The sequence below is a fragment of the Chiloscyllium plagiosum genome, unplaced genomic scaffold (assembly GCF_037043375.1).
Source record: "Chiloscyllium plagiosum isolate Xiang-an unplaced genomic scaffold, Cpla_swu_hap1 HiC_scaffold_22, whole genome shotgun sequence".
Classification (NCBI taxonomy): domain Eukaryota; kingdom Metazoa; phylum Chordata; class Chondrichthyes; order Orectolobiformes; family Hemiscylliidae; genus Chiloscyllium; species Chiloscyllium plagiosum.
Window position 1 is genome coordinate 21901439 of NW_028270160.1, and position 13747 is coordinate 21915185.

The following is a 13747-nucleotide window of genomic DNA, read 5'->3' on the forward strand; positions in this document are numbered from 1 at the left end:
GAAATCCTTTTTTTATTTGATTCTTCTACTATGATGCTTCTTATACCAAGACAACCTTTCCTGTAGGAAGAGTCCATTCAACTTCTTCAGCTATTTAGGGGGTAAAAACAATGACTGCAAATGCTGGAAACCAGATTCTGGATTAGTGGTGCTGGAAGAGCACAGCAGTTCAGGCAGCATCCGAGGACAGGCAAAATCGACGTTTCGGGCAAAAGCCCTTCATCAGGAATAAAGGCTGATGAAGGGCTTTTGCCCGAAACGTCGATTTTGCCTGTCCTCGGATTTTGCCTGTCCTCTGATGCTGCCTGAACTGCTGTGCTCTTCCAGCACCACTAATCCAGAATTCTTCAGCTATTTGCTCAGTGACCTCCCTCACCAACAACGCCAGTACTGGAGTTTCCTTTATAGAGGCTCACCATTCAATTAGGAATGGTGGAGGCAGGGGGATTGTGGTGGAAAGTGACTTAGGTAAACCACTCATTCTTTGGCTCAGGTTTCTTTGACCACATTGGAGTGAAGTGCTTTGGAGATGTTATGCTATGTTAAATATGCTCTACAAATGTACTGGCTTGTAGTCGGCTACAATTTATAGTCTAAATGAAATTAGTCTTTTGAATCAATTGAAAATCAGTTCACATTATGTATTTGCATTGATCTTAGCTGACTTAAATTTCTACAGCTTTGATGACCTTTCAACAATATAGTGACTGTAATGATCATTTTTTAAGCTACTAACCTCTTTCCGAAGGGGATCGATCAAACCAATGATTGATGGGTACTTTTCAACCAGGCTTGTGTACAGTTCTATCATTTCATCAGGGTGTTTCAATACTCCAGTTATAATTTCATATTTTTCCTTCTCCTAAAAGATGTAAACATAAACTGCTTAATTATTATTCAGAAATGCTGAAAATGACACACAACAAAAATTGACAAGGAAAGAACACTGGATGGTACCATATCTCACCAGATTTACTATCATTGTCTCTTCCATATATATTTGTTATTGAAGAAAAGCTTTCACCACCTTGCATTTCAAGATCTTGAACATGCATCAAATAATTATAAAATTTGCTACACTCACATCAATTCATTAGGAGATCATTTAGCTGTCTAACGCATCATAATTTGTGCAGGATCTACATATACCTATGATTGTGAAATAAAATGAAAAAGTGCTGGAGAAACTTAGTAGGTCTGGCAGCATCTATGGAAACAGAATTAATGTTTCAACTCCAATAACTATTCATAGGAACAGTTATTGTGAATGTACTCCTTTGATTTCCCACTGTCATACATTACTTTTCCACGAATACAAAATTGTATCTTAGCGATCATTATCAAGTATCCTTCGTTATGTTTAGAAATTTATCAACACTGTGTTGATAAATTTCCATATTTGGATGGTGAGTGGCTTGGAGGGGGACTTGCAAGTGGTGATGTTCCCATGAATTTGCTGCCCTCGTCTTTCTTGATAAAAAAGGTCACAGGTTTGAAAGGTACAAACTAATATCCCTTTGGTGAATCCTCTAGAAAGGTTGGATATAAGTAGCATCTTAGATGAGAAGTGGAGCAGCATTTGGACAGAGAACTGTAAGGACTGGGGTTGTGTGTGTCCAGAGACTGTAGACAAGGATACATGTTAATTATCTAATTTTATGCAAGATTACTCTTTACTCACATAATCCATTAGTTCATGAGCAGCACAATTGAGTATCAAATGTAAGTCTTCCCCCAGCGTCAATTCTAGTGTGTCACAAACCTCGTGGATCAACTCAAAAGGCTGTTCTGTACGTTCAAATCCTTTCTCCCAGCAGCCTAAATGAGACATTGCTAAAGGCTGAACATAAGAATAGTCAGTTATTTATTTGTCTGATTGCTTTGTTCAAAATATTGTGATTTAATTTCATAGCATCAACAAAGGCAAATGATAAGGTTATGTTTTTCATCTCCTATTTTAAGATTGAACATAAAATCATTATGCTGTCTGTAGTAGATAGATAGCTAATTGAGATAGATAATATAATGCATAATTTCCCAATATAGCCTTACTAGAGACTTCTGGGAGAACATCCATTTTGTAATTTGTTGTTGAAAAGCCATCATCATCTTCAGACCCTGGAAGACACAATTACATTTTGAAATCATTCTTTGATAGCAATAATAGTAACTAGATTTTCCAGAGTCCTTACGAATGGATACTATTACTCTTAGATGTTTGCATGTTTTTGCAAGATAGTAAAGCTCAAAAGCATATATTGGCTTGGTTGGGTGTTAGTCAGGCAATGACTCATCAGAATATCTTGGACATTGCATCATAGAGTATGGCACAGATCATAGTTTAATTAAGTCAGAAGTCACACGACACCAGGTTATAGTCCAACAGGTTTATTTAAAATCAAAGCTTTTGGAGCACTGCTTATTCATCAGGTGAAGTCAGTTGAAGCTGCACTCATCCAGGCAAATGGGGAGTATTCCATTAGAGACTTGACTTGTGCATTGTAGTTAGTTCACAAGCTTTGGGGAGTTAGAAGAAGAACAAAGAAAACTTACAGCCCAGGAACAGACCCTTCGGCCATCCCAACCTAAGCCGATCCAAATCCACTGTCTAAACCTATCGCCCAATTCCTAAGCACCTCTATCCTTCTGCTCCTCATCTACTCATGCATCTGTCCAGATGCACCTTAAATTAATCTACCGTGCCTGCCTCTACTACTTCTGCTGGCAACGCATTCCAGGCACCTACCACCCTCTGTGTAAAGTATTTGCTGCATATATCCCCCTTAAACTTTTCACCTCTCACCTTGAACGCGTGACCCCTCATTAATGAATCCCTCAACCTGGGATAAAGCTTATCTCTATGCACCTGTCTATACCCTTCATGATTTTGTAGACCTCAATCAGGTCCCCCCTCAATCTCCTTTTTTCTAATAAAAACAATCCTAATCTACTCTACCTCTCTTCATAGCTAGCACTTTCCATACCAGGCAACATCCTCGTAAACCTTCTCTGCACCCTCTCCAAAGCGTCCACGTCCTTTTGGTAATGTGGCGACCAGAACTGTACAAAGTATTCTAAATGCGGCTGAACCAATGTCTTGTGCAATTTTAACATTATCTGCCAGCTCTTATACTCAATATCCTGTCCGATGAAGGCAAGCATACCATATGCCTTCTTGACCACTCTATCCACCTTTGCAGCCACCTTCAGGGTACAATGGACCTGAACTTCCAGATCTCTCTGCTCGTCAACTTTTCCCAAGGCTTTTCCATTTACTGTATAATTCGCTCTAGAATAATACTTCCCAAAATGCAGCACCTCACATTTGCCCGGATTGAACTCCATCTGCCACTTTTCCGCCCAACACTCCAGTCTATCTATATTCTCCTGCATTCTTTGATAGTCCGCTATGCTTTCTGCTACTTCACCAATCTTCGTATCGTCTGCAAACTTACTGATCAGACTAACAATGCCCTCTTCCAGATCATTTATGTATATTACAAACAACAGTGGCCCCAGCTCTGATTACTGTGGAACACCACTGGTCATCTTTCTCCATTTCGAGAAACTCCCTTCAACTACTGCTCTCTGTCTCCTGTTGCTCAACCAGTTCTTTATCCACCTAGCTAGAACACCCTGCACATCATGTGACTTCACTTTCTCTATTTGTTTACTATGGGGAACCTTATCAAATGCCTTACTAAAGTCCATGTATATGACATCTACAGCCCTTCCTTCATCTATCAACTTGGTCACTTCCTCAAAAAACTCTATTAAGTTTCTAAGGCACAATCTACCCTGCATAAAACCATGTTGCCTATCACTGATAAACCCATTCTTTTCCAAATATGAATAGATTTTATCCCTTAGTACATTCTCGAGCAACTTTCCCACCACTCATGTCAGACTCACTGGTCTGTAGTTACCTGGAATATCCCTGCTACCCTTCTTGTACGGGGGGGGGGGGCAACATAAGCAACCCTCCAGTCCTCCGGCACCTACCTGTGTTTAAGGAGGCTACAGAGATAGCTGTCAGGGCCCCAGCTATTTCCTCTCTCACCTCCCTCAGCAACCTGGGATAGATCCCAGGTCCTGGTGATTTGTCTACCTTAATATCTTTTATGGAAATGTGTTGCTGGAGAAGCGCAGCAGGTCAGGCAGCATCTAAGGAACAGGAGAATCGATGTTTCGGGCATTAGCCCTTCTTCAGGAATGAGGAACGTTTGTCCAGCAGGCTAAGATAAAAGATAGGGAGGAGGGACTTGGGGGAGGGGCGTCGGAAATGTGATAGGTGGAAAAAGGTCAAGGTGAGGGTGATAGGACAGATTGGGGTGGGGGCGGAGAGGTCGGGAAGAAGATTGCAGGTTAGGGAGGCGGTGCTGAATTTGATGGATTTGACTGAGACAGGCTGGGGGGAGGGGAAATGAGGAAACTGGTGAAATCCGAGTTCATCCCTTGTGGTTGGAGGGTTCCTAGCCAGAAGATGAGGCGTTCTTCCTCCAACCGTCGTTTCGCTGTGGTCTGACGATGGAGGAGTCCAAAGACCTGCATATCCTTGGTGGAGTGGGAGGGGGAATTGAAATGTTGAGCTACAGGGTGGTTGGGTTGGTTGGTCCGGGTGTCCCAGAGGTGTTCTCAGAAACGCTCCGCAAGTAGGCGGCCTGTCTCCCCAATATAGAGGAGGCCACATCGGGTACAGAGGATGCAATAGATGATATGTGTGGAGGTACAGGTGAATCTGTGGCGGATATGGAAGTTTCCTTTGGGGCCTTGGAGGGAGGTGAGAGGGGAGGTGTGGGCGCAAGTCTTGCACCTCCTGCGGTTGCAGGGGAGGGTGCCAGGAGTGGAGGTTGGGTTGGTGGGGGGTGTGGATCTGACGAGGGAGTCACGGAGGGAGTGGTCTTTACGGAATGCTGATAGGGGAGGGGAGGGAAATATATCCTTGGTGGTGGGGTCCGTTTGGAGGTGGCGGAAATGACGGCGGATGATGCGCTGTACATGGAGGTTAGTGGGGTGGTAGGTGAGGACCAGTGGGGTTCTGTCCTGGTGGCGGTTGGAGGGGCGGGGTTCAAGGGCGGAGGATCGGGAAGTGGAAGAGATGCGGTGGAGGGCATTGTCGATCACGTCGGGGGGGAAATTGCGGTCCTTGAAGAAGGAGGCCATCTGGGATGTGCGTTTTTGGAACTGGTCCTCCTGGCAGCAGATGCGGCCTACCGAACATAACTTCCCTTCTTATGTCAACGTGATCCAGAGTAAACAAACTTCTGACTCTACTCTCAGCATTCATCACCTCCCATTCCTCAGTGAACACTGATGCAAAGTAATCAGGTTCAACACACAACCTTCCTTCCTTATCCTTCAGTGGACCAACCCTTTCTCTAGTTACCCTCTTGCTTCTTATATAAGAATAAAAGGCCTTGGGATTCTCCTTAATTCTGCTCGCTAAGGTCATTTCATGACCCCTATTAGCCTACTTGATTCCTTGTATAAGATTGGCCCTACTCTCCCGATATTCGTCCAAGGCCTGTTCTGTTCCTGGCTGCCTGGCTAGTCGCACGATTTCTCCTGTCATCGACGGTTCATGAATCTTGCCTATCCTATCCCTTGTTTTCAAAGGGACATGCCTATCCTGCACTATCTTCAATTTATCTTTGAAAGCCTCCCACATATCAGATGTGGACTTTCCTTCAAAGAGCTGTGTCCAATCCACATTTCCCAGCTCCTGCCAATTTTGATATAATTGGCCTTAGCCCAGTTTAGTACTCGTCCCTTAGGACCACTCTCATATTTGTCTACGAGTACTCTAAAACTTACAGAACTGTGGTCACTATTCCCAAAGAAATCCCCCACTGCAACTTCTACAACCTGGCCTGGTTCATTCCCCAACACCAGGTCCAACAATGGCCCCTTCTCTTGTTGGACTATTTACATACTGCTCTAAAAAACTTTCTTGGACATTCCTTACAAATTCTGCCCCATCCAGACCTCTGACACTAAGTGAATCCCAGTCAATGTTGGGAAAATTAAAATCTCCTGTCATCACCACCCTGTTGCCTCTATATCTTTCCATAATCTATTTACCTATTTGTTCTTCTACCTCACGCTCACTGTTGGGAGGCCTGAACTACAGCCCCACCAATGTAACTGCACCCTTCTTATTTCTCAGCTCCACCCATAATGCCTCACTGCTCAAGCCCTCAATAGTGTCCTCCTTTAGCACAGCCATGATATCATTCCTGACCAGCAATGCAACTACTCCCCCCACCCCCTTTTTAATTCCCTCCCTGTCCAGTCTGAAGCATCAAGATCCTGGAACATTTAGTTGCCAATCATGCCCTTCCTTCAACAACTCTCTGTGATCGCAGTAATGTCATACACCCAGGCACCTAAATTCATCTGCCTTACCCACTATACTCCTTACATTAAAGTGTATGCACTTCAGGCCGACAGTTCTTTTATGTTCATCTGCTCTCTGCCTACACTTCCCCTTAGTAATGCTAACTTCATGATCCTTACAGTCTCCAGTTTCCACCTAATTGTCAAGTAGTCTTCTCTTCTGGTTCCCAGCCCCCTGCCACATTAGTTTAAACCCTCCCAAACAGCAGCAGCAAAAACTCCCCCAAGGACATTCGTTCCAGTCTGGTTCAGATGTAGACCGAGTCTGGTTCAGGTGTAGACAGAAGGTGAGTTATTCACTGCAAAACTCCTAGCCTCTGACCTGCCCGTGTAGCCATTAGTCCAGTTCAATTTCTTGTCAATGGTACTCCCAGGATATTGATGGTAATACTATTGAATATGAAGGGGTGACGGTTAGATTCTCTCGTCAGGAACGTTGAGACCATTGTGGTAGTTTTATTCTCATTTTTTATATCCATCCATCCTCATAATAATAATAATTAGAATGCTACTTAGTAATGGTACAATTGTACCCACAAACCTGAATCTTGGCAGCAGAAGATTCTACATTATATATTTACAAAATATTATCAGTCATTTGCTGGCTGATAAAGCTCTTTATAAAGACTTTATAAAGCTCTGGTTAGGCCCCATTTGGAGTACTGTGTCCAGTTTTGGTCCCCACACCTCAGGAAGGACATACTGGCACTGGAACGTGTCCAGCGGAGATTCACACGGATGATCCATGGAATGACAGGTCTAACATATGAGGAACGGCTGAGGATACTGGGATTGTATTCGTTGGAGTTTAGAAGATTAAGGGGAGACTTAATAGAGACGTACAAAATAATACATGGCTTGGAAAAGGTGGATGCTAGGAAATTGTTTCAGTTAAATGAGGAGACTAGGACCCGTGGACACAGCCTTAGAATTAGAGGGGGTCATTTCAGAACAGAAATGCGGAGACATTTCTTCAGCCAGAGAGTGGTGGGCCTGTGGAATTCATTGCCACGGAGTGCAGTGGAAGCCGGGACGCTAAATGTCTTCAAGGCCGAGATTGATAGATTCTTGTTGTCTAGAGGAATTAAGGGCTACGGGGAGAACTCTGGTAAGTGGAGCTGAAATGCGCATCAGCCATGATTGAATGGCGGAGTGGACTCGATGGGCCGAATGGCCTTACTTCCACTCCTATGTCTTATGGTCTTATGGTCTTATGGCTGCTATTAGAAATATTCCTTTTCTGGAGCATTAACATGAACAAATCTCAGAAACAAACACAAGTCCATTTTGTTACATCAATTATTGAGCAAGTGAATATCTATTGACAAAGTTAAAGATTAGCAATAAATGGCACCATCACATCCATTGCATGAATCTTTTTAAAAAGTAGTAAGGAACCATTATCTCTGCAATCGTCTTATAAACATAGGAAAGAATCAGCTAATCCACCTATCCTGCCTAATGCAAGGTAGAACCACTATAAAAATTAGGTTAAAAATCACACAACACCAGGTTAGAGTCCAACAGGTTTATTTGGAATCACTAACTTTCAGTGCGCTGTTCCTTCATCAGGTGGTTGAGGAGCAACGCTCTGAAAGCTAGTACTTCTAAGTAACCCTGTTGGACTCTAACCTGGTGTTGTGTGATTTTTAACTTTGTCCACCCCTGTCCAACACCGGCACCTCTAAGTTATAAAGATGAGAATAATGAGAGCCTTACCTGTTCATAACTGAGATCATGCTTTGGAACTGCTATTACTTCCTTTATCAATCTTAGTTTTCCTCCAGAAGATTTCCCACAACTAAGTAAACTTACCATCGGAATTGGCATTCTCATTTCTACTGGGGGTTCCTAAAATTTTAATGTATAGTTAAGGTTTTATTTAAAAATTGGAAATGTGCAAATGCTTTTCTTGCATATAGTTCAATTTTTCTAGTTCCAGAATAACTTGCATTAAATATGGTAATTTGCCAACACATCATGTTAATGGATATCTTGCACTTTGATATCTTCACATGCCAGAACCTATGAATTACTGACAAGAGACATAATGATCATACATTTACCTCACAGAAAGCTTGCATAATTACAGCGTTGGTATTTATTAATAGGAAATCACAACAATGTCAATGTACTTGTTTGCCCTAGAATATTCATTAGAGATTAGATTAGATTCCCTGCAGTGTGGAAACAGGCCCTTCGACCCAACCATTCCACTATTGAATACTTCCCAAGAGTAACCCATCCAGACCCATTTCACTCTGAATGATGCATGCAATTTAGCATGGCCAGTTCACCTGAACTGCACATCTTTGGACTGTGGGAGGAAACAGGAGCACCCGGAGGAAACCCACGCAGACATGGGGAGAACATGCAAACTCCACAGACAGTCGCCCGAGGCTGGAATCGAACCTGGGACCCTGGTGCTGTGAGGCAGCTGTGCTAACCACTGAGCCACTGTGCCACCCAGAGTTTTACAGTTATGAAGGTTGTTTAAAACATTAGTAGTATGAACTATTTCTGAGGCTCAACTGATTTGATCCGAAACAAGACTCCCTAGTAACAATCAGCAGAAACCATGACAGCTATTGTAATAAACACTAGCAAAGAGGCTGAAACATTTGGCATGATGCACAATGATTTTTCCCAATGATGGAAAGAATAGGAAAACTGTGCCAACCAAGCAGAAATGGATGGAAGCAAGTTAGATGCAGAAGTGTAGTCCCTTCAACCTGATAACAGTAAACAAAGCAGAACTAGAGTTTCAGAAGGGCAGAAAATGTGACAGCATTTCATTTTCATGTAACAGCCCAGATGCTGACTTACCCAACATTATCCCACCCATAACATAGTTCTTGCAGTTCCTCTTTCTTCAAGCACTTCACATCTCCATTTGAACAGCCAACATTCACACCAATCTTGTCCTTTTACTCTTTTGCACCCAAGCCTTACTTTCCACAAACCCTGACCTATTGCATTATTCATACAAACCATTGGCCTAAATTTTTTGCTTTCCTTGTATGAATAGAGAGCAGAAAATGTCAGGGAGAGACAGAGTGCAGGGAGCGGGGTGGTGGATGTGTTTGCCCTTTAGAGACCAGCATCTCATAGCCACAGTTAAGAACCATTGGAAAGGAGATATTGATTCAGGAGACAGCAGTTGTTAGTGCTGAGCTGCCATGAAAATCTGATTATCTTAAGATACAGGTGCCCATGTTAAAAGAGGTAATCTTCTATTTGTAAACTCTGTCTTGGGAAATCTTACTACTTCGAACTGGATCTTCATTCCCGACCACTGTGCAGTGTGAAGCATCTTGAGGTTGAAGAGTAGGCATTTGGTGCTGCTGCTGGTGTTGCTGCCAGTGTTATTCCTCCTTTTGATTTTCATGGTAGAGATTTTGCCTAATCTTTGTTTTAAATTGGGCAATCCCTGATTTTTAAACGGTAATCTCTAGCTTCTTCCATAAAAGGAAATATTCACTCCACTTCTACCCTCCCCTCAGGATTTTATATTTCAATCAAGTCACCTTCTAGTATTCTAAACTCCAAAAATGCAAGCTTGCCTGTCCAACATTTCCCCTCATTCCAAGTATTCATCTGTTAAGCCTTCTTTGAATTACCTTCAACACATTTACATTGTTCCTTCAGTAAAGTAGCCAGTATTGTGCACAGTACTTTAGATGCAGGCTCACCAGTGCCCTGTACACTTGAAACACTACCTCCCTACTTTTGTATTGAATCCGCCTTCAATGATAATGTCATTTTAGCTTTCCCAATTACTTGCTGCAACTGTATTCTAACCTTGCACAAGGACACCTAGATCCCTCTGCATCTCATCATTGAAGTGTTTAAGCTGTTCCCAAGCTAGAGTGAAGAGTGGGAATGAGGAAGTACAACTCCATATGAAAGAAGTGCAAGACAGATGAAATGGCTTCCAAAATATTGGCAACCACTTGTCAAGCACTCTGAGAAGAAATGCACAGAGTAGCTGCTTCTCGTGTAGTCATAACAAAGGCATTTAGTTTCCCTGATTAAAAGCTTTCTATTCTTACAGTTTCACTGTGCATTTACTTCAGTGACTCTGGCAAATTTTATACAGTTCAATAAATGGATCAGTTATCTGTTAAATCTACAATTTTGTTAAAACAAGCTTACTGCTTATTTGGAAGAAAACAAACCAAAGAACTGCAGATGTTGGGAATCAGAAACAAGATCAGAAACTGCTTGAAAAACTCAGCAGGTATGGACTCTGTTCAGATGGGTCACTGGGTCCGAAACATTAATTCTCTTATTTGTTCACAGACATTGCCAGATATGCTGAGTTTTCCAGTAATTTCTGATTTTGTTTCTAATTGCTTATTAGACTCATTACATAAATTATCCTGAACAGTGCTTGGAGGTTCCCTGTTTGCTTTCAAACCTAGCCAGGTGATACTTGGGAAGGGGTGGGTTGATGGCTGGATCATAACTTCATAGGAGCACTTAGGACTGCCTCCTCTCCCTGTAAAGGTTCTGCCATTCTCTGTACATCTAATCTGCTCAACCCACGTTATTTCAGTATCTCGCTTTCTGAGCAGCAAACTTTAAAAGAAGACCATGGAAGGCTTTGAAACTGCCACAAAACTAAATTAATATTCTCCCCTGTATTTTTTATATACTCCTGCCTCTATTGCCCATCTTTCAAGTTTTATGTTAAAATATAACTTTTCAATATGCATCTTCAGTTACTCTTAATGCCTTTGCGATTAAGTTGAAAGATGCTGATATGAATATTTGTCAATTGAAATTCCTCACTATTATTCACAATAACCATTCTGTCACCTATTTTAAACAGGCTATAATTTCCCAAATTAGTTTAATATCTAGTAAATAATTAAAATAAACATTTGTATTAATGTTTAAAATTATACTTATCACTTAGGTGGTTTCCGATCCAAGCTTAATTCTTCCATTATATTCCATTTATCTCACATGGTGACCTCCATCTCATGCTTAACTCCAAACACTTGCTTATTTACTTTTGTAAAGCTATTAGTTCCTGCTTTCCAAATGGCTTCAAGGAATCCCAGTTATTTTTCTTATGCTTTTCATCAACAGTTTAAAAACTGTCTACATGTGCTTCAGAAAAGCACGTTTTTTTTTAAAGTTAACTCAGAATCATAGAGTCCTACAGCATGGAAACAGACTCTTCAATTCAATCAGTCAATGTCGAACATAGTCACAAACTAAACTAGTCCCACCCATCTCTACCTCATACAGACAATAGGTTTCCTTAAGAATTTAAAAACATTTTTTTGAATCCTTAGATGAAATACATGAAGTAAGTATTACACATTTTTTCTTTAGCAATTCCATCAACCTCAGTAACAATGTTACTGTTTTATCTTGCTCTCCTCTTTAGATCAGTAGGCAATGTGCTATATTACTTAGTCTTACAAAACAGTATCCAATATTATTAGATTTCAGCTGTACTGAGCTTACTAGTAGTGGTTGAAAGTTAGTTGCAGAGAGATGACATGCTAATGACAATTCTAATACATGCTCCCTATTGCAATGCTTTATAATCTTCAGCCTGTCCTCCCTTCCGTTTTAGTAAATCACCCAGAACACCATTACTGTTTGCTTCACTTCTGTATCCCATATCATTTTGGATCAGTCTCCACAAAGGTATTCACTTATTTCATCCTTATTCATTCAAGAATTCCACAGAATCTTAAAGATCTGTGCAGCATTGCCTTGAAACTAGCATTTGCATTGAATATTAAACAATCTCACAAAGATTTTAAAATGAATAGATTTACAAAGTATGTTAGTAACATTTCTTCAAGTCTGATGTGAAATGTTAAACCTTTAAAACCTGAGAGTGTAACATTTTCATGCAAGGGACCGTTGGCAATTTTGCTTCATGGCTCAAATGTTGCTGGCTAAGTTTATATAAAGTTGAAGCTTGTATTTTTTACAATAATTATAAATAGAACAAACTTAGAAGCAGATGAGGAATAATAATTTAAAAATTCATCTACCTTCTCATGATTCAAGGCAGCAATATGTAAAAACAAAGAAGTATTCTCAAGTTTCACTGCAGCCTTAGCCACCGCCAATGATACAACACCAATGGCCACAGCACCAGGAAAAAATATTTCTGGTGGTTCGCGGGGTTTAATTGGTTTCTCTGGAGCAATACTTTTCTTGGCTGTAATATAAATACAACAAATATGACCTTTAAGACTATGTTTGATCATCCATTGGAATAGAAGAGAATTTTTTCCAATTGTTTTATCAGTTAATTAGTGGTAAGAGATTATCTGTATCATGACGCTCTGGGCATTTTGATGATGTGGGATAGTCTAGATGACATTTTCTTGTCCATCACTTTGTTATATTGGATAGAGCAGGCCAAGCCTTTTTAAGTTGACATATTTAAAGAACAACATCATTGATTTCAAGTTATTCAATCAGTACACATTAATCAGACTTCAAAGAATAATAACTTTAATCATGCTAGTTTGGGGTAAAGGAACAACATTCTAAGTAAATTGATGTTACATTCCCACTTCCACACTTGGAAGACATTGAGACCTTCCTGGAATATTCCACAAACATCAGTTATGTTCCAGTATTTCACCCAATTGGCCATTCTTCTTGTGTAAGCCTTAGTGACGACTGTCAGCAGGCTATTTAACATCAAAGCTGAAACCAATTCCTTCCTCACAAAATGCTCAGACATTCTGAATAAGGTCTATTGGATACTGACTGGAGCAAAACTTTAGCCAATTTTCACCTACCCCAACTCAAGTGTTGAGGTTAATTGTATCACTCTTTGCATCATGACACTTTAAATTTAAAAAATGGAAATCTCCTGCCTCTCCATATTTGAATAATTGACAATGATGATTTTTTAAAATGTAAAATAGCCTACTTTTCACTGCAGACATTTACATTGCAAATCTCTCCCTAATTCATTTGATTCTTGAACTATTGATGTGTGAACAATGAAATTAAGACACTTGTAAATACATTTTCCATGAAAATGTACTTTTTATGTGGCTTGAATCATGGGGTAGGTGTTAACAAGCATTGATACAATCACAGTTGATTGGAAGGGCAAGCAGAGTGATAGATCAGAAATTCAGTGGACCATCCCGAGCGCAAGTTGACTTAGTTTATTTTGGTTAATTAATGGTAGTGGAAGATAGACAGCCAATGACTGATTCATGAAAAATGTCACAACAATTCCATTTTTTTTGTTTTGTCAAGTGGCTTACCTGTGCGAATAAATTAAACTTCAGTGATTTTAAATGAATCAATTTAATTGATTAAATATTTGTGTTTAGCTATAGAATTGCAGACT

General features: G+C 40.7%; 1 protein-coding gene across 3 annotated transcripts in view; it reads right to left on the bottom strand.

Annotated features, from left to right (window-relative positions):
* The window catches only part of eno4 (enolase 4), a 49772-nt gene that overhangs the window by 17560 nt on the left and 18465 nt on the right, over positions 1 to 13747 (bottom strand). For 2 of the 3 annotated variants that reach the window (XM_087998839.1, XM_043712822.2), the window contains exons 5-9: positions 12420 to 12589; positions 8116 to 8247; positions 2053 to 2118; positions 1682 to 1840; positions 737 to 862 (exon numbers count right to left, since the gene is read on the bottom strand). In XM_087998839.1, coding sequence (XP_087854965.1) covers positions 737 to 862; positions 1682 to 1840; positions 2053 to 2118; positions 8116 to 8247; positions 12420 to 12589 — 653 coding nt within the window. The remainder of the gene's footprint in view (positions 1 to 736; positions 863 to 1681; positions 1841 to 2052; positions 2119 to 8115; positions 8248 to 12419; positions 12590 to 13747) is intronic. The other variant, XM_043712823.2, reaches the window with a different exon arrangement.